This window comes from Sciurus carolinensis, chromosome 12, assembly GCF_902686445.1.
Source record: "Sciurus carolinensis chromosome 12, mSciCar1.2, whole genome shotgun sequence".
Taxonomy (NCBI): domain Eukaryota; kingdom Metazoa; phylum Chordata; class Mammalia; order Rodentia; family Sciuridae; genus Sciurus; species Sciurus carolinensis.
The window spans coordinates 112,196,186-112,218,018 of record NC_062224.1 but is presented as its reverse complement, the minus strand read 5'-3'; the positions used below and the strand labels follow the sequence as shown (position 1 = coordinate 112,218,018).

The 21,833-nt window shown below is 38.7% G+C and overlaps 1 protein-coding gene across 3 annotated transcripts in view; it reads right to left on the bottom strand.

Moving 5' to 3' along the window:
• Positions 1 to 18,428, bottom strand: part of Vamp4 (vesicle associated membrane protein 4) — a 32,020-nt gene extending 13,592 nt beyond the window's left edge. The window contains exons 1-4 of one of the 3 annotated variants that reach the window (XM_047520591.1): positions 18,410 to 18,428; positions 14,756 to 14,874; positions 9,336 to 9,382; positions 3,901 to 3,951 (exon numbers count right to left, since the gene is read on the bottom strand). In XM_047520591.1, coding sequence (XP_047376547.1) covers positions 3,901 to 3,951; positions 9,336 to 9,382; positions 14,756 to 14,821 — 164 coding nt within the window. In that variant the 5' untranslated portion in view covers positions 14,822 to 14,874; positions 18,410 to 18,428. Of the gene's footprint in view, positions 1 to 3,900; positions 3,952 to 9,335; positions 9,383 to 14,755; positions 14,875 to 17,222; positions 17,525 to 17,887; positions 18,045 to 18,409 lie in introns of those variants that run through there. The other 2 variants (XM_047520589.1, XM_047520590.1) reach the window with 2 other exon arrangements.
• Positions 18,429 to 21,833: the final 3,405 nt, after the last annotated feature.

The following is a 21,833-nucleotide window of genomic DNA, read 5'->3' as shown; positions in this document are numbered from 1 at the left end:
TTCATTTCCTAGCTCATGTGAAATGTACCTGGTACAAAGTAAGCATTTGACAAATACTTTCTAATCTAAATATTTCATTCATTCAAAAAACATTTATTCAAAAGGCATGCTTTCCCTCAAGAATACCCACAGGAAGGTCATGAGCCTTATCTTTGGATGATAACAATTCAATGGGGAAAGCGGACATCCGTGATTATACCAACGCGTATTAAGTGCTATAAAGGAAGGAAACCTTTAGTATCACTAATGTAGCCTAGAAGAATTCAGCTTGAGTCAGAGATGACATCAGGATCCTGGTGCTGAGTCCTGAGGTACAAAGAATGCCCTGGAAAGAAGGTGGTAGAAAGTGGGAAAGTTCTAGGCTAAAGGACTATATTTAAAAGGAGGGAATATTTTAAGTACTAAGTGATTAACTGGATGTGGGTGAAACACAAAATTAAGAAACACAAATTCAAGGAAAAGCAAGTTTGTAAAGAAAGGCAGGAGACTTACATCATGGCTGTAGGGTCATATTGTAGAAGAAAGGACCCAAAAGAGAACACATCCAGGAAAAGATGAGGTACAGAGAGGAAAAACCGTTCTTTATATTGTTTTAAACCTTCAAGTCTGATAGTACCAGCATTCCTGAAGTGTTCTCTCATCTAATCATCAGCAGGGACGGTAGTGGTATAGTCTAGAGATGGTGGGTTTTATAGTCATTCAGAATTGAGTTGGCAATTCAACTTGTCATTTGCTATGCATGTGACTGTGGAAGTCACCTCGCAAGCCTCTTTAGCCTTGTATTTTCTTGTATTTAGCCTTGTATTTCTTTAAAATGAAGATGATAATCTGTCTTGCTTGCATAAGCGTGATGAATGCCACTGCTCTTCCATTAAGAAAAAAAATTTGCACTCTGCCGCATGCACGTACACGCGCACACACACACACACACACACACACACACACATCCCTTATTTTGTAAATATTTATTTTCATAGTAACATCCCCATCTTGTGGCCTTTTAAGGTATTATTGACAAAAGAAGTTTTAAAATTATGTTGTATTTTTTGTAACTACATATATATATAACTATTATATCATGGAACCATTCTCTGGGGATCTTAGAAAAGTTAAGCTGGCTAGACCAAGGCTCTAGTTGGGAGATTCCCTACAGGTAACAGAGAATTACAATTCACTAAAATAGCATTTGAAGTGTTATTATTGAATTTAAAAGCAAAGGAAACATTCCAAAGAGAATGCAATTTTATATAGACATGAATATTTAAAAATCTTTCCCCAAAAAATATTCCCTAAAAAATGACCATTATAGTTCTTATGGTATTAATCTACAATCAACATTAATAATTAGTGGCCAAATTCAAATAAAGCAACAATGTTGCTGATGTATATAGTCAAGAAATGCCCTAAATGTTACAAATTAAGTGGTGATTACATATCTTTAAAGACTGACTAATTCTGGATGCTAAACTAATACCAGGGCATTTTTCTTGGGTAAGCAGTGTGTCAAGCTGTGTCCACCACCTTGGACACACTGGTGAGTCATGTCCCATTCATGATGTTGGGTCATCAAGGTTTACTATGCATTTCAAAACTGACTTCTAACTAAATCTGGTTCTATAATTCTGTGATCCCCAGTTATTGTGGTAGTTTAAATATATATGTGTGTTTGGTATAGTTACTAACATAACAATGGTTTTAGGGTTCAGCTGGAAAATCATACTCAAAAGACCCAAGAGCCATATTCTGCACAAGGATAATCCTCTGTGAAAGGAAATCACCCTGGGAACAAAGAACAGGACAAAGAACACGACCATGGGGGTGGACGCAAAAGTCACTCTGGCTCTGTGTAGGGCAATGGCTCAGCCATTGCACAATGACATCCTTGCAGCATCCACATATGCCACCTATGCTTGAACCACAGTTCATCTGAGTCTTGGCAGAATGACTTGTGAATCCCCTGGAACCCTGACTGAATGGTTCATGAAGCCATCGCCCATTCACCTCCATGTCTGCCTTAGGGGACTGTTGTAAGAGTTTCTTATCATTCCCAGGAACTGATGACGTAAACTTTCTGCAGGTTCTATCTGCAGACTATAAAAACCACTTACTTGCAGTGTAGAAATAGCTCCTTTGCAATAGGGTATACTACAAATGGTATTGCAGCCACTAGCTCCTCTTGTTTGGTATCATTTTTGGTGTGTGAGGCAATGACCCTGGAAGCTGGTATTTTTGGCTACTCTTTCTTATTGCGTAAGTAATCAATGGCCTGAATCCAAAAGCAGCTTGTATCTTTACTGGCAAATCAGAGACTGGAAGCAGTAAACATTCTCTCTTCTGCTGGTCCAGAAGCAGCAAGTACCATGAGTTTTACAGCTGCAAGGAAGTGAATTCTGTCAATAACCACCTGAGCTTGGTCATAAGCTTCAAGTGAGCTACACACCTAATGATGGCTTGATGGCAGGCTATGAAATCCACAGCAGAGGACACCTAAGAACTCCTGACTCATGGAGACTGTGAGATGGTAAATGTGTTGTTTTAAGCTTCTAAGCTCTTCATATTTTGTTACACAGCAACAGAAAGTTAATACAACCAGTCTGTTACTCTTTTCAATATGTTGGTACAGGTTGAATATCCCTAATAAATAAAAGCTGCTATACATTAAAAAATATAAAATCTATTCTATGATTCTGAAAATCTCAAATCCAAAGTGTTCCAAACTCTTTAGAGTGCTTCTGGAGTGCTGACATAACGCCACATGTGGGAAATTCCTCCTTACCTCCTGTGAGGGGTTGTAGTCAAAATAGTCACACTAGATGTAGTGCATAAAATTACCTTCAGACTATGTATGTAAGAAATACAAATTAACTTCATGTTTAGACCTGAGTTCTGTTCTCAGTATATTTCATTAAGTACATGCGACTGTTCCAAAATTTAGAAATAATCTGAAATCTGAAACTTTCAGAACCCAAGCATTTCAGATAAGGGATACTTAGCTTGTACCTTGGTTCTATATCTTAGAACCCAGTAAGGTCAGAATTAGGCTAAGTATGGATATATATCTTTACATCAATGGTACCTGATTAAAGTCCAACTGTTTCACCAATACTTAGAGACTCCATTTGGTACCTTCTCAACTATAACCAGAATTAGGGCAGTGGCTATTATCCTTTCTCAGATACTGAACCCGAGTCATTCACTTTGGTCTTTCAGGGTGGTCAGTTTCCAGGACCTGGCCTCAAGTGACTCACTGGTCTATCCCTTCCTCTCCCATTCATCAAGGCCCACATCTTTCTAACATTAGATACATTCATTACAGCATGTTATTCATGTTATACTTCTATTATCAAGGAATACATGAAAAGGTTTTAAACTAAAAACTAGTCATAAAGCTAAGATAATTTATGGATTAGCTTAAGTAACAGAGATGAAAAACTTTTGGAAGTAAATAAAAGCTGCTATACATAAAAAATCTATTCTCTTTTATGATTCTGATAATGGGAATCAAGTTTAAATTAAAAAACTGAGAGACCTTTGGATTATGCTAAATCAATGGATTTGACATAAAGTAACCAAGAGAAACCATCAATTTTGCATTTGCTGAGTTATAATTCAGAAGTAACTTTGTGAAAATATACAGAATTAGGTTTCTATAACCGAGTAGTTATATTGTCTGCATTCGGGGTCGAGATAGTTTAGATTTTGTGGGTCATAAGGTAACTCTTTATCACAACCCTTTGTCACAACTACTTAACTTCACCATTACAGCTAGGAGGCAGCTACAGACAATATAAAAACAAATGGGCGTGGCTGCATTCCAATAAAACTTTGTTTACAAAAACATCCCCAGTTCACATAGAAATATGGCAATCATTTAAACAAATGAGTATTTCAGGAACTTACTGCTTAATTTTATCATTTCTGGGTCCAAATCTTGGTCCAGATGGCCCCCTTCTGAAAATAAAACAGCCAGTATATATTAGTAATGGTTATATCAAACAAAAACAAAGCCAGAAAACACACATCCATACATGCAATCATGTGGGATAAACATGGGTCAGTCATTTTTCAAAAGGAATAACATTTTATGAGTATTGGTGAATTCCATGATACAAGATCTGGTCTTTACTTCATTGGTAGTTACCATTGGCCACAATTACCTGAATTCTTTGAAGTGTTAAAACTTTCTGAGAAAGTAGGGCTTATATAACCCTTAGTAATGCAGTTTTCTCCTAATCATTAAACTCTGAGATAATAAAACTAAACTGCCAGTGACTATGAATACCTTTATAATCAAATCTTAAACAACTAAAAGTGCAAATCAACTTGAATTTAGGTTACTGCTAATTAGGAATGCTGAGAGATGGATAGCGAGAACTATTCACTCAAAACACTGAAAATTTTAATTATGTATTTCGATTACTTATCTTAAACCTACTGCCATAGAGGCTGGGGTTGTGGCTCAGTGGTGGAGCGCTTGCCTCACAAGAGTGAGGCACTGGGTTCAATCCTCAGCACCACATAAAAATAAAGTAAATGTACTGTGTCCATCTACAACTAAAAAAATATTTTATAAAAACATAGAAAACACAGAAAAATATTTTTTAAAAACATAGAAAAGGGGAAATACAACAATCAAAAAAATAACATTTCTTAAATTATTATCTTTATTAAAGCCAAGGGTATATAACCTTAATCCATTTTAGCATTCTCAAAATGGAAACTTTTAGATATTTTAAGTATTTTAATTATCATTTTTCTGAAGGTAACAAATAAGGTATAAACCATAAATTCAAAGGAAACAAGGTTCTTATATTCCTAGACAGAGAACTTCTAAAGGAGGTGAAAAAAAAAATCCAGTTCGTGAAGACAAAAACATTTTGAAGAAAAAAATCAAACAGTCTATTAAAATGTATTTACATAATTTATAAACATGAAAACATCATCTTGCCTTAACTCCTCTAAGTTCTTCCTCAAAGTATTTAAAACTGCAATTAAGCCTTAGAATACTGGACGAGTATCCCATCCCAGAGCACAAGTTAAATGTTGAATTCCATAAAGAAAACTAATATTCTGAACCGGAGGTACTACAAATGGGTCAACTGAAAAGCATAAAACAATCATTCAATGAAGAAACCACAAAATGAGACAGTCAACTGAAAATTATTAGATTAAAATTATTCCAACTACAGCAGTGGCTGCATTTGTTTTCACTTATTACATTAACACAAAACTTTAAAATGTTACTGGGAAAAAAATCCCCCAAAAAACTCAAACCTGGTTCTTTGATAAACATCTGGCCAGATCATTCAGGACAAACAGAGAGGGCAGTAGGGAGAGAGAAGCAAGGTGGGATATCACTATAGACAGATGCACCATGGTTATATAGGAATTACTGCAGAAAGCTAAGTGAAGAACCCGTGGCAACTCTCTGCACTACCCACCTAACCCTTCTGTAAATCTATAATTATTATACAAACATGAGTAAAAACTCATACAAAAACATTCCAGGACTAGATGAGTTCAATAATAAATTCTACCATTTAATGTAGACACAATAACAATATTACACAAACTCTTTTGGAAAACTAAATACAGAACATTTCCCAAGTCAATATATGAACTATGATGAACACCTCTAATGTACATATAGAGGCAAAAATTCTTCACAAAATCTTAAAAAACTGATGCCAACAATGGTTTAAAGGAATAATACATGAGGACTACATAGGATTTATTCCATAAATGCAATGTTGGTTTGAAATTTCAAAATTGATGATAAATGACATCATCTATTTCTTAGCAATTAGGCATAAAAAGCATCTTCAAAAAAAAAAAACCTGAAATGAAATCAAAACTTAATGGTGAAAGAAGGAATGCTTTACCCTAAAAGGGAGCTCAGGAAGAAAGAACATTCTTTCTCATCACTTCTATTCAATATTGTACTAGAGGTTCTTGTCAGAGCAAAAAGGCAAGACAGAAAATAAAAGGCATACATATAGGAGGAAGTAAAATTGTCTTTATTTAGAGACAATATAATTGTCTATGTGGAAAATCCAAAGGAATTTTTAAAAATACTACTGAAATTAATAAGTGAACTTAGCAAGGTTTAGCATTAATTTATTCTATGTCTATATACTAGCAATGAATAATAAGAAATTTTTAAAAATTTAAATGCCATTTTTAATAGCATTGGGAAGTATGAAATACTTTGTTTTCTCTCATGTGGAAGCTAGAGGAAAATGTTAAAGGAAGGTTGGGGGTAAGGATCTGATAAAAATGAAAAGGAGATCAGTAGAGGAAGGGACTGGAAGATGGGAAGCAGAGGGAGGGGTAAAGTGCTGGGGAGTGATGTTGGCTAAATCACATTGTTATATTGTGTGCATGTACGAATATGTAACAACAAATCCTACTGTTATGCCTAACTATAGTGCACCAAGAAAAAATGTGAAAAGAAAAAAAAAAGCATAAAATACTTAAGGATGAGTTTGACCAAAAAAAAAAAAAAAAAAAATATATATATATATATATATACAAGATTGAACACTGAAAACTATAAGACATTGCTAAGAGAAATTAAGGGCCTTAATAATTACAAAAATATGCAATGTCCATGAGTCAGAAAACCCAATATTGGTAAGATATTAATTCTCCCCAAATTGGTCTACTGATTCAATGCCTCAACCCAGATTCCAGCATGAATTTTTGTGGAAGCAGATAAATGATTCTAAAATTTACATTAAAAATTGTAAATCCTAATTAGCCAAAAGAACATTAAAAAGGAAGTGCAAAGTTGGAGGACGTACACTACACTACCTTTTAACTTATTAAAAAGTGATAGTGGTGATATTGATGTAAGATGGACACACAGATCAATGGAAATGAAGAGAGTCTAGAAATAGTGCCATACATATATGGTCAATGTTTTTGTCAGTTTTTAAAATTAGGGCAAACACATAACAAAATGTGTCATTTTAATCATTTTTAAATGTAAAGGTCTGTGGCATTAAGTATGTTCACATCATTCTGTAACCATCACCACCATTTATCTCTAGAAAGTTTTCATCTTTCCAACTGCACATGAACTCCCCATTCTCCTCTCCTCACAGCTCCGGCGACCACATTCTCTATGAGCCCGACTACATTCCAGGTACCTCCTCTGAGTGGCGTCATGCAATGCATTTCCCTTTGTGATGGGCTCCTTTCACTTAGCGTCCACTCGTGTTGCAGCAGACATCAGAATTTCCTTCCTTTTTGACACTCAATATTTCATTTATGTATATTCCATATTTTGCTTATACATTCATCTGGTGATGGACACTTAGGATGTTTCCACCTTTTTTCTATTGTTAATACTGCTGCTATAAACATTGGTGTTAAGTTATATTTTAAATTATTTTGAGAATTTGGTCTCCCTTTCAACACGTAGACAGAACCCAGGTATGGAAGCCAGATAGGAAGTGGGTGTGCCACTTAGGGTGTTAGGCCCTTTGGGAGGCTACAGCATTATTTGGGAGTGGACGTCAGTACACGTTTGGCCTAAAGAGTTGTTATTTCTCACAAGGGCATCTACCTTACGTTCAGGAAATTGCTTATTTATCCAAAGCATCTGGCGTTCTTTTCAACATTGAGTTCCTGGTAACTATTACTTTCATCTAAGGCTTATTACCATAAGTGGAAGTGTAGGCAAGTAGTTTATGAAAATCTTGTCACCTGTAGGAAATTATATCCCAATATCATATAATATTCCTGCTAAAAATAATACTATTCCCTTTTATTGGATTTGCTTTCTATCCTCTAAGCTCTTATCCATTGCTTCATGGGTTTCAACTGATTTTTATAAAATGTTTTCATCAAAACTCAGCCTTCACAAAAAAGTCACAATATTTTAATGAAATAGGAGGTAAATGCTTCCCCTCAGATATCCCTTCTACATCAATTCCCAGAGAAGACTTACAACACTGTCCTTCTTGACTTCACACAAATCTAGACCTGCATGAGAGTGATTTCCAATTAAAACTAAAAGGATAGGTCAGGTCAATAAATTTTCAGTAAGGAACCACGGTAATTCAATGCGGAAAGAATAATCCTTTCATCAAATGGTTCTGAAATAATTAGATGGCTTATACCGCCCCCAAAATAAACCCTTCATCCTCACCTCAGCCATGTATAAAAATTAACTGAAAATGGATTATAGGCCTAAATTTAAAGTCGAACTATAAAATGCCTTGGAAAGACACAGGTGAAAATACTAATACAATATGTTTGGGAAAGATATTTTTAATAAGATACAAAGAAAGAAAAATACAGAAAATTAAACAAACTGATTTCATCAAAACCAAACTTTAGTCTTCAAATGCTACTATTCTAAAAATAACATTAAGTTAAAGATTTGGAGCAAATATCTGCAAAGCTTTTATGACAAAGAACTTGTATCTTGAATATATAAAAATCTCTTACAACTTAAGATAAATTTAAAAACAGGAAAGGAATAGGAAAGGGTTGAGGGTGGTGGTATAGTTGCTTGCCTTAGATGTACAAGACCCTGGGTTTGATTCAATCACAGCAACACACACACACACACACACACACCAAAGAAGGCATAATGATGGAAAATAAACACACTAAATGATGTTCAACATCAGTTTTCATCAGGGAAACACAACACATTGAGATACTTCTACACACCCACTAGAATATCTAAAATAATAAAGACTGACAAAATATAGGGTTGCTAACAATCTGAAGCAATTAAAACTCTCATATAGTACTGATAAGAATATAAAATAGGATAAACACTTTGGAAAACAGTTTTAAATGTTAACTAAATATTTTACTCTTAGGTATTTATTCAAGAGAAAAAAAATAAAAGTGTATGTTTCACACTAAAACCTAAACACAAATGTTTATAGCAGCTTTATCTGTAATGTCCCCTAACTAGAAACAACCCAGATATCCATACAGATAATTGCAGTATATTCTGCAGTGGATCACTACTCAGAAAAAAAGAAACCCAATTATTGATACATGGTTGAACCTCAAAACAATCATGCTGAGTAAATGAAGCCAGTAAAAAAGGGGGGCATACTCTATGATTTAATTTACATAAAATTCTAGACAATACATACTACAGTGACAGAAAGCAGATCAGTGGTTGCCTAGGGACTGGGAGAGCAATAGATTATCAAGGGGTATGTGGAAACTTTTAGGGTGATGGCTACATTTATTGTTTAATTTTGGTGATGATTTCTGTTTGTATATTAAAACTCATTGTACACTTTAAATATATGCATTTGATTGTCAATTATACTCTGAAAAAGTTGTTTTAAAAAACTTACAGAAAAAAGTCCTCTTCTTCATCTGAATCATCTTCCAAAAGATTTCTCTGTCAAAAAGAAAAGGAGGAAAGAAAGAAAGAAAAAGACTTTTCAGATTCAGAGGGTTTATAAATGTCCAGGAGAAGTAATGAAACAAGTTCTATACTAGTGAATTTCTTAACTCCAAGCTTACAGAGGGAAGAATAATCACATTTGCTTCACTAGAAGCTAAATGATATGGAAAAATGTTTGCAGACCTTCCAAAGAAAATGCTTATAATTCCAGAATTCTATAATTGACACTGCAGGAGGTTAGGAAGAAGCCCCTTCTCATTCCTCCTAGTGTCTCTCTATTGGCAGAAATTAACAGGGAACCACACAGCAGAGAAGGAATGCAGTTTGTGGAGTTCACCTGTAGCAATGGAGGAGGACAGGAGGGTAACTTGAGCTGAGAGCAAAAGCCTAGTAATTGGCTTGGTCCACCTTCTAGCTGCTAAGTCCACAAACAGCACTCTACACAAATCTGAACCCAAACAAAAACAAACATATTTTTTACCTCACCAGATAGGATGATCTTCATAAAACAAAGATGGTCTCTCCCTCTCCCCTAAATGGGAAGACATGAAGTCCGAAAAGGAGGCTATAGAAGAGCAAAACCCAGACCTTTCAGACAATTCAAACAGAATATTGCTTGTAGGCAAAATAATGGCTCCCCAAGAAGGCCCACATCCTAACCACCAAAGCCTGTGAATGTTCGAGTGAGGGTGGCAGAAGGAACTTGGCAGAAGTGACTAAAGGTCTTGAAAGGGGCAAATTCATGTGGGTCAAAACTAATCACAAGGGTTCTTATAAAATGGAAGCAGGAGATAGAGACAGACTGAAATCTGAAGATGGTAGAAGGGCATGGTGAGCCAAGACGGGCGGGAACCTCTAGGAACTTGGAAAGGCAAAAAATCAATTTCTGCCCTAGGGTCTCTGGACAGAAAACAGCCCCACTGGCACCTTGATTTTAACTCCATAAGACTCACATTGGACTTCACATCATCAGAAATACAAGATCATAGTTTTGTGCCTTATATTTGTAGTTTTAAAGCAGCAATAGGAAACCAATATACTACTCCTGTATCTTTTTTTTTAGGAAATTACTCAAGAAACCATACCAGCCAAAAAGAAAATTAAATAAGAACAAAATTCTTAAGATGGATAGAGATCATCAAAGAATCGAATGTGTGGCCAGATTTAAATGTCTGATGGTAATGTGATAGTGATCTCTGAAAATTACTGAAAAGGAAAAGGCATAACATAAGGAAAAGCTTAAAAAGAGCCTAAAACTTTTCTAACAAAGCTCTGAGGCTAGGACTTGGAGTGTGAAGTGAGGACATGAAAACTCACTAACACTCTTGTTCCGAGAGGAAGTGGAAGGAAGGAAGGGGCTGGGGAACAGGGCTAGAGTGAAAGATAACACAACGGAAGGTCACAGTTGCTAGTAAGCTGACGGAGAACACAGATTTAAACATTACTGTTAAAATATAAAGTTAATAACAGAGAGAGATGGAGGGAGAGAGGAAGTAAAATTTCTCAACTGCCTAGTGGTTCCAGGGGCAAGGAGAGAGATAAGGAAAAAGAAGCAATCTAGCAAAAGGTATAAGGGAAAATTTATGAAATAGAATACAAAGACCATCATCATATATATGTAAAATAAATAATATATAACAAAGAGTAAAACAATGAAAGAAAGATATATTTGACGTTAACATTTTTGAGCATTTTCCATGTGCTTGGCACTGTTTTAAGATCCAGACTAGCTTTGAATGACACAGACAAGGTCTGAGTGCTCATAGAAAAATGTGACTGTGATAAATACTATGCAGAAAACTAAATCAGTGATAGGACAGAAAGTGATAGTCTAACAACATGAGGTTAGGTGGACACTGAAAATCATTCTCAAAAGTTGAAATTTAAGCTGAGATCAGGGTAAAGAGCAGTCAATGCAGGCTGAAGGACTCCCTGGCACAGGAAAAGTCCAAACGTTTTGGTTATCAGAATCAACGTGAATGGTTTGAGTGGACCTGTTCAAAAACAAAAACTATATATGATTAGAGTTCAAAAAATTCCAGCAAGTATCTGTTTTCAACAAAATTACCTACAACAGACCTCAAAAAATGGGGGAAAAAAGGAGGTAGAAAAGATACATCAGCAAATTCTATCAAAAGAATGTCAGAGTTAGTAACCTAAATGGAAATTTTAGGACAGAGTATTAAACAATCAAATAAGAAATTTTGTAATTATAAAATACACAAAGCACGAAGAAGAATTTAACAGCAATGAGTTTACATACCTAACAATATAGCTTCAAAATATACAAGACAAAAGCTGATCAAAGTATAAAACATGGTTTACGATGCAGTTTATCTGGCTTAGAAGACAGGATATAATGTCATGTTTGTCACAGCTGAACGCTGGAAACACACATGGAAACCAATGCTTTTACATATTCACTGAACAAACATGAGTGCTGGGGACAGGATGCGATGCCACTACACCCAGCAGGCAGACAACAGGTGAGGGGTGGAGGGACTGGGACCTTCACAAGTGCTGGTGGGATGTAAAAAACTGCAATCACTGTGGAAAACAGTCTGGCCATTCTTCAAAAAGTGGAACATTAGAGTTACTCTAACACCCAGTAATTCCACTCCTAGGTATGTACCTATGAGAAATGAAAACGTGTTCAACAAAACTTGTATTCTAATATTCATAAAAGTAATATTCATAATAGCCAAAATGTGGAGAAAAAGCCCCAAATGTCCATCAACTGATGGATAACTAAACATAGTACACCCATACAATGAAACATTATTCAGTTAATTAAAAGGAATAAAGTACTGATATGTACTATCACATTGACAAATCTTGAAAACATAATGGAAGTCAAAGAAGCCAGTCACATAAAGCTACATATTCTATGATTTCATTTATGTAAAAGGTCCAGAATAGCCAGTGCAGTGGTGCATGCCTATAATCCCAGCTGTTTGGGAGGCAGGAGGATGCAAGTTCAGGGCCAGCCTCAGCAACTCAGTGAGACCCTGTCTCAAAATAAAAAACAAAAAGGGGTGGGGATATAGCTCAGTGGTTTAGTACCCCTGGGTTCAATCCCTGATACAATAAAAGGTTCCCAATAAGTAAACCTATAGGTGTTTAGTGGCCTGAGGCTGAGGGAATGGGGATGACTGCTGAAGGGCATAGGGTTTCTTTTAGAGAGGGTGAAAATGTCCTAAACTAGATTGTGGTAATGGCTGACAACTTTGTGAATACACCAAAACCCACAAATTGTATCCTTTAAATGGGTGAGTTGTACAATAAAGCTGTCAAAAGTTGTAATAGGAAAGAGGAACAAAATTTTAAAAAATTTAAAAATTATTAGAACCAATCAGTTATCAAACTTCGTAATCTCATAAATATCCAAAGGGAGGCTCTATTTAAACAGCTGATTTTATTCAGTTCTGGTTTTCAAAATCCTATTTTTATAGTCAATTTTGGAAATAACCCACAATTTAAAGTGAAAGTCACATAGTTACAGTCTCAGTAGTAGAGCTGATTGAGACTGCACATTTTATATTTTTAAATATATACATTCAGCTCATTTAAAAAAGCTAAATAGTAATTAGTCTTTGGGTAGATTCTACTCCCTATCAAAAATACAAACAAAAACAAACAGATTAAGAAAGGACAAATGTTTTTCATATTGTAATAAAGATAGTTCTAAATCATAAAATATTGAGGAGAGTGATTAATACAAAGTTCCAAGGTTATGCAAAAAAGGAGCATATAAAACAAAGTCAAACAGATCAAGAACTCTTAAGGACAGTGTCTAAGCCCTCCAGGTTTTAGCGCCATGCCTAACACACAGTAGGTGGTTAATAAATACTTGTTGAATTAATCAGTAAATGGAAGGACAAGAAGTATAAAAGTAAGGGAGGTTTTAGTTTACTGGATTAAAAAAGAAAAAGAACATGATTTCCTTCCCTCAATAAATATTAATAGTATACTTATTCTAAAAGTAGTCTATCTATAATAATCACTTGATAAGCTATCTTTCAAGATGCTGCACAATACCCTGACTTATTATTTATTTATCCCACCACCTTCTCTCTTATTTGTAGTGCTGTGGATTGATGCAGGGGTCTCACACATCCTAGGCAAGCATTTTACCATTGAGCTCTACTCTCAATCCCTAATTGTCAGATTTATACATATTTATATAGAATATTTCTAAAATGAACTAGAAATTGAAGCATTATTTACAAGGCATTCTAGACTATATGAGACAATCACAGGTCCAGAATCTAGTATGTATAAATTTCAAAATCTAAAAAGTTCTATAAGTCAAAAAGTTTTGCTAAGTTGGTGTCAAAACTCATTTGGAGGAAAACCTGATCTGAATTGACATTAGCTAATTCATTTATACATTTTATTTATGTAGATAACCACACATGTCACTACAAAATATTAATTTTTGGAGGTGCTAGTCCAGACCTCAAAAAGGCTATTACACAATATGCACTTAACTATCTTTCTTAAAACTGAAAAATTCTAAATTTCAAATATTTTTGGCTCCAGAATACTGAATAAGATATTATGTAGTTGTATAAAATTTTCCTTGAAATACTATAAATTGTGAGCATAATTTGATCAATAATGGAAACTGAATTCAGTTGAGTCATCAATCTAAGCAGCATATATTTTTCAATATATTTACTATGAAGGAAGAAAGAATAGAGTATGGTGGTGATTGGGTTCAGAAAATGACACCCTGAAGTAAAAGCCTCAGAAGCAGCCTTATAGCAAGGTTTCTCTCTGACCACCCGCTGTGATTCTCTCATTTTCCCCTAAGAAAAGCCACAGAAAGCAGAGTTCCCTTCCCCAAAGTCTGTCATAAAACTTAAAAATATTAACCTAATCTTTCCTTTTCTATGCAAAAGTTGGCCATAAAACGGTTCTCTAGCCTACCTTGTTTGACTGTTCCATACTCAAAAGGAAGGACTGCTGCACAGAGGCCACGGAGAGAGTGTGCAGACAGGCCTTGCTGGCCCCTTCCCTCCTCTGAGTCTATTACTGTTAGATCACACCCTTTTGTTCAATCATATTTCTACATGGCTGCCCTTGCTTCATCAAACCTGGGCATAAAATGCATAGTTCACTCTGGGTCTTTGGGTCCTGTTGACACATACAGAACTATGACCATATAAATTTGATAAACATTCCTCTTGTTAACCTGCCTTTTGTTATCAGGTATCAGCCACAACCTTTCAGTACGAGCATGAAAGGGATCACCGCCTTTTCTGCCCCTACAGTAGCAATAAACTTTAGATTCTTTTTCATGATTTACAAAGGGAGTGAAAACATGGTAACTCTTGTTTTTAAAGCTTAAGATTCTAAACTTACCCTTTCACTTTTCACTGAACCCGTGACATCATCATCATTTAGGTGGCGCTTGAACTTGGGAGGCATATTTTTTACTCAAAGTACTCTTCTATTTCCCAGCAGAATAAAATATTCACCACCTTAAGGAGGAAAAAAAATTCATTAGACTTTTGGATGCAAGCTAAAGTACTTAGAGCAGATAGAAGGCCTGTATGACAGAGGGCCCCCTCATTTTTGTGGCTTCAGGTATTCCCCTCTCACCTGCTCTACTCTAGTGACTGTTACACCTCAACACATAGGCAACAGTTAAAACCATGATAAAATTAAGTAGCTTCCCAAAGAAAAAGTGTGGACACGAATCAATTAAGGATTTTATAAAATGAAAGTGCAGACAGTAAGAGGGGAAAAATAGAAAGTAGTTCCTTGAAAATCTTAAAATGCTTTATGGTTTTAACTTGGAGTCAGGAGACAGCAGTATACTGCTAGTTCTCTCAAATTTATTAGTTGCTTAAGCAATGATCGTTTCCTCATCTGTAAAATAGTAATTTCTATGATTCTGCATGGAATTGGGGTGGTTTTATCAGATAATACATGCAAAAAATTTGTAAACGATATAGTATCCCACTGGTAGTCCATGAAAAGGGTTGTTTCATAAGTTTTGATGTGATACTTTACACACACACACACACACACATACACAAAGAACTTAAGATACATATGCCTGAGGTCTTCATCCTATTTCCTAAGATAGTTCCTCATACCCTCAGAATCTAAGAGAATGCCAAGTGTGTTTTTTGTATGCTAACGGGATGACTAGGTAGCTTCAGAAAGGCAGAAAGGTAGTTATAGGAAAGAGCAAGGTGTGATTAAAAGGTTGGGATGTTGCAGCTGCACTCTGGGGAGGGCAGAAGGGCTAAGGGTTGTGAAAGTTGAGTGGATCATCAACAGCCAGTAATGTAGTCTATTCTGCCTAATGTAAAAATCCAACAGGACAGGGTTCCGGTTTCCAGATGGTTGGACACATGAAGTTTCTAGAAAGTGGCATGACTGAGGGTCCATGGAAGCTCCTGGTTCCTTCTCCATACCTTGTTCTATACCTCTATTCCATCTGACTATTCATCTGTATCCTTCCTAATAATCTTTATAAAGAACTGGTAAACGTAAGTAAAGGGTTTCCCTGAGTTCTGTGAGCCACTCCAGCAAATCAGTTTAACCCCAAAAGGGATTACGGTTGCCCCAGTTTATAGCTGATCAATCATAAACACAGGTATAACAACCTGGAGCTTGTGACTGGCAGGCAGGGGGGTGTCATCTCATGGGACTTAACCCTCAACTTGTGGGATGGACTACTATCTCCAGATAGTGTTAGAAATGAACTGATTAGAGCACACCCAGATGGTATGTGCTAGAGAATAAGATGCAAAATTGCTTGCTTTCTGATTGAGAAAAATCTCCATGTTTTGGGGATTACAGAAATGTATGTGCTGTGAAAGTAGGAGAAACTGAGTTTGTTTCTCACATAACAAAACAACTGAGTTAAACAAAGTAAGATTTCTTTTTTATAGAATCACCTCACAGCTTTTTGCATGCTAATAAGTACCCTGAATTTCCAAGAAAAAATGTATTTGGAAAAACAGAAATTTTTGAGAAAAAGCTCTCCTATGCAAATATGAATTTTAAATATTTTTGGACCAGATAATGGCTGAATAACTAAGAACTCAGAATAGCTGAGATGTACAGAATGTTTTCTGTACAGTGCTGAGTTACACCTGCATGTCCTCTTTTATTTTTTATGCATACCTTTGAGGTAAGAACCAAGAAACTAAGAGGAACACTTAGTAAAAAAGTGTTAGTCACTTCACTCATTGAAATAGCAGAGACACAGATCTAAAATCAATGATCGTGCGTTATCAGTTTTAGCATTTATTCAACTGGTTGCCATCAGATCACACAGTTCTGTTCTAGACAGACAGACTTCCCTATAACAACCCAGTAGCCCTACATCCTCTTCAAGAAGAAACATCCGAGATCTTTAAGTATAGTTAGACGTTAGTTTGTTTAATTATTATACACTAAAAAAATAAACAAAACCAGGGTATAACTTCATTTTCAAAGTAATATTTTAAGTCACCTTCCAGTCAAAACAAATCAACATACTTTTTTCGATAAGGAATGTTTCCATGCCAGAAACTCAACCTTCTGTAACCTAACCAAACTCTCATAAAGTAACAACAGCTCCAGAGTTTCTCGTTGCGCGATATTTCTGTCATATACATCTGGCCCATTTTATGGCTCGTACTTTGATTTCTGAATAAGTCATTCACGCAGAAATGTCACAGACTGCGTGGGAAAACAGATGACAGCAAATAATCGGAGAATCTGAGCCTTTCTTTCAATCGTACTTTAAATCCTGCAAAAGGAGCTTCGACAGCACCAAGCGGACAGCCGTCCGACTCGCACGAAGTCTTGGACGCACGGCAAAGCTGACCTTAACGAGGGGCAGACCCGTCGCCGGGGCCACTGGACCGGCGCAGAGCTGCAAGCACGCAGGTCGGACAGCAGGGCAGCAGGCAGGGCGACTCCGCGCCCACCACCCGGAGGCACCGGCCGCGCTCAGGGACCGCCCGCATCCTGCCCAAGACCCCAGAAAGCCCGCCGGTCGGGAGGGCGAGCGTCGCCGCGCGGCCTGCACGTCGAAGAGGACAGCGGCCGCCGGGCCGAGCGCCGCGGGACACGCTCCGCACGTCACGTAGGCAGCCGCGGCCGCCGGCCTCCCCGCGGGCTCTGCGCGGCAACTTCTACCCCGTCGTTTCCCAAACGCCGGCTTTTTTTTTTTTTTCCCTTACAAGCCACCCCGCCCGCCGAGTTCCGTTTCGCCCAGAGCCGGACCTGGGCGGAGGCCGTCCAGCCCGGCGCGCCCCCGGTGCGGCTCCTCGCCCGCAGCGCGGCGGCGGCGGTTCCCCGAAGGCAGGGACCCCCGCGTTCCCGGCCGCCCCTCCGCCGCCCTGCACCCCGCGGCCCCCGGGTCCTCTCAACCGCCCTCCGGCCCCGCCCCGGGGCGCCCGACCCCAGGCCCGCGACGTTGGGCGCCGGCGCGGGGGCGTCGCCTCCTCCCGGCCTCCGCCCGCCCGCCCCCGCGGGGCAGGCCGGTACCTGCGAGCCGGGGAGCTCCGCAGCGCTCCCGGCAGCTGCGCCGGGCGGGGAAAAGGGAAGGCAGCGCGGGGAAGAGCCAGGTGGGAGGGGAGGCCGCGGCGCCGACCGCCTCGGCCGCTGCGCTCCCGCTCATCGAGCCGATCGGCGCTCGGCGGCGGCGCGGGCGGGGGGGGGCGGGGCCGGAGACCGCCGAGCGAGTCGATCCCGCCGCTCCTGTGCCCCGGCGCCCCGCCCGCGCCGTTGGGTCCGCAGTCTCGGGGTTGCGTGGTCTCGTGAGATGCCGCGGGGTCGCCGGGGTCGCGGGGGTCGGGCGTGCGGAGACGAGGAGTGGCGCTCCAAAGGCCCGGGCCGGGCGAGGCGACCTTGGATCCAGCGTGCATTTGCCTTTGTGGTGAATTGCCTGTCTTAGCACTTCCGGTGCCATTAGAAACTGTAGAATAAAATCGTGAACGCCTTTCAAGTCGTGGTGCGAGCAATCTGGAGTTGGGACAGTTTTCCCGGAGCTGTGCAGATTTGTCTTACCTATGTCTAGCTCTGTAGCAGTTTCGTAGCTCACTTTTATGGATTAAATTTTCATGAAACAATAGCTGTATGTTAATTAGTTCAAACACTTAGACCCTTCGAGGCGCAGATGTTTAGGGTGCACGCGCAAACCGGCTCTTGGAAGCTCCCAGCGCTGTGATTTGGGGAGGAAGCTCCTGGGCACCACGTGGCCAGCCGCGGGCTGGGGCTTTGGGAAGGGTTTGAGTCTTCATCTTGAGACAATCTCGAGTTTCTGAAGGATGAGTACAAAGAACCCTGTAGCCGGACTCACTTTTTTTTTTTTAAATGCTGACCTTAACCTGTAGCTGGGTACATGACTCACAGTGTAAATAGAAGAGCTTTCTTTTTCTCTTAACACGAAGACTAAGGGCCAGAGAGTTCCTGTGACTTTCTTAACATTTTGCATCATTTGTTTATCTCTGCTCCTCTAAATGTACACTCTCCCCCACCAGTTATTTGAGAGTTATGGACCTCACGCCTCTGTTCCTCAGTACTCAGCAGGTGTGTCCTAAGAACATCTTCATGACTAAGATTCGATTGTCAAATTCAGAAAATTCGACATTGACACATTAATTCTTTGTAATAAAGCATCAAAGTTTGCCAGTGTCTCAGTTATGGAGAATAATGAGTAAAAGAGCAAATGGTCAAGTGGAATCTGTTCTTTAAAGACAGGTTTGATTATAGTTTAATTTTTCTTAAAAAATATAAGGATAAGGTGTACTCTGATACCTTCCTTGTAAAACATTAGATAGGACATTGTGAGATGGACCTATAAGGTGCTTTCTTTCCTAACTCTTCTTGTTTATTGATATAATGATTCATTGCAATATGTATTATCTTGGAAAAATGGTCTCTCACAAAGATGGTGACATCACGGAGACCTGTGTAGTAATATGCTTTAATTGTGTTATGAATTTATTTTACTATTTCTCTGAAAGTTAAAAATGGTCACCATTTATCAAATGCCCCTTTTAGAGCATTATCTTAAAGATTAGCATGTGTTATTGTATTTCTTCACAACAACCCTCTGATGTTATCATTTTCCTCATTTTATTGATTCAAAAACCAAGGTTCCAAGATGGCATTATGTAATTTGTCCAAGGTTAAAGAATGACACATTAGTAAATACTGCACAGCTATATGCTTAAATTAAGGCAAGATAAATATTTTATCTAAATGGGTCAAATGCTGTGCCCTAAAATAGAAATTAGTTGGTTTTTAAAGCATCATATAGGTGGGATCTATCAAATTTAATGTCTTATAATGATCTCATTTGATTTAGGAGGCTTTAGTCTGAAGGTCAACTAAACTTCAATTTCTTGCAGAAGGTGGTACTGTTAATCTTGGATGGTATGTCAAAATGAATCAGTTCATCAGATGTGCATGACAGGTATTCTGTTTAAGTCTAGGGATACAAAGATGTTAAAATGTGTTTGGTGTCCTCCAAAAACAATTTTACACAGAAACACAAGTCTAATATGTTAGTTTGCTGTTACTGGAATAAAAAATCTGAGATAATTGCTGGGTGAGGTGGCACATGCCTGTAATCCCAGCAGCTTGGGGGGACTGAGGAGGAGGGTGGCGAGTTCAAAGCCAGCCTCAGCAATTTATTGAGGCACTGAGCAACTCAGCAAGACCCTATCTCTAGATAAAATATTTTTTAAAATGTCTGGGGATGTGGCTCAGTGGTTAAATGCCCCTGGGGTCAATCCCTTGTACTGAAAAAAAAAAAAAAAAAAAAAAAAAGTCTGAGAAATCAACATAAAAAAGAGGAGGTATATTTTGACTGACAATTTCAGAGGTTTCAGTCAGGATCAATTGCTTGACCCTGTTGCTTTTGGGTCTATGGCAGAGCTGCATATCATGACAGGGAGCCTGTGGTAGATCAAGCTGCTCACCTTATGGTGGCTAGGAAACAAAGACAGTGGAAGAGACTGAGGTCCCAGACCCTTTTAGGATACCTTCACAGTGACCTAAGACCTCCAAGTAGGCCCCACCTAGTAAAGCCTCTACTGTCTCCCGATAGCACCCCTGGCTGAGGACCAAGCCTCTGACACATGGATGTTTAGAGGGCATTTAAGATCCAAATGAGAGCACTATGACGGTTTAGATCTGGAACGTTCCCCAAAGGTTAATGTATTGAAGGCTTGGTCCCCAGTGCAGCAGTGTGGGGCTTCAGGGGGGTGACTGGGTCATAAGGGTGCCAACCTCATCAGCGGACTAACCCACTGATGAACTCATGGCAGTGTGGGCTATCGGGCGTGGGACCCAGTGGGAGGAAGTAAGCCTTGGAAGGTTAGGTATTGTCCCTGGACCCCCCCATCCCACCCCTGCTCCTCTGCTGACATGAGGTGAGCGGCTTTGCTCTGCCACGCCCTCTGCCTCAACCCAACGTGATGGCGCAAGCAGATCATGGACTGAAACCTCTAAAACTGTGAACCAATAAATCTTTCCTCCTTTAAGTTGTTTTTTTTCCAGTTATTTTGTCTCTGTGATGAAAAGCCAACATTAAGACTAATAAACTATTGAAATTTAATGAGGTCAATTTTAGAGTCAAATGAACTATGGAAGGATTATACTTGTTGGTGTTTGACAATAAATAAAACTACACATGGAATCAAATAGGAATGCTACTGTACCTTGGGATAAGCAATAGGAGGAAGCCATTACAACTCCCAGGCATCACCCTGTTGCTGCAAGCGTAGGGTCAATAGAACAAAGCAAGAGTCATGGCTGTAGGAGAAAGACTGAGAGGATGCAGCCCTTGTTAACACTGCCCTGACCTTTCTCTTCCCACTACTCTTGCCAACTAAGTGAACTGTAATGGAAGATGGAAAGCAAGATAGTGGTCTGCCCTGTTCTTTTTCTGCCATTTTCTTTGAAGACAGTGATTTCGTGTTTTCAGATCTTGGAAATCCTCCCAACTATCATCTCTAGAAAGAGGAAGCCAAGGAACAATATATACGTGAAGGTATTGGTTTGTTTTCCATTGCTCTAGCAAAATACTGGAATCTGGATGCTTTATAAAGAAAAGATGTTCATTTAGCTCTTTAGTTTTGGAGATTGAAAGTCCAAGATCAAGCAGCCCTGTTATTTTGACCTCTTGTGAAGGCCCCCTTGGCTACAACATATGGTAAATGTTACCATGTTGGGAGTATGCCTGAGTGGAAGAAATCACATGACAAGACAGGAAGCCAGAACAGGAAGGGGCCAATCTTGCTCTTTTGTAATAATTCATTCCATGAGACTAGTATCAATCCCTTCCAAGGGCAGCAGCCTGAATAATGCAATGACCTTACACAAAGCTCCACCTCTTTAAAGATTCCGTGCCACACTGAGCATCAAGCTTCCAACAGAGGAGCCCTTGGGGACACACTGATCATACCCAAAGTGTAGCAAAGAA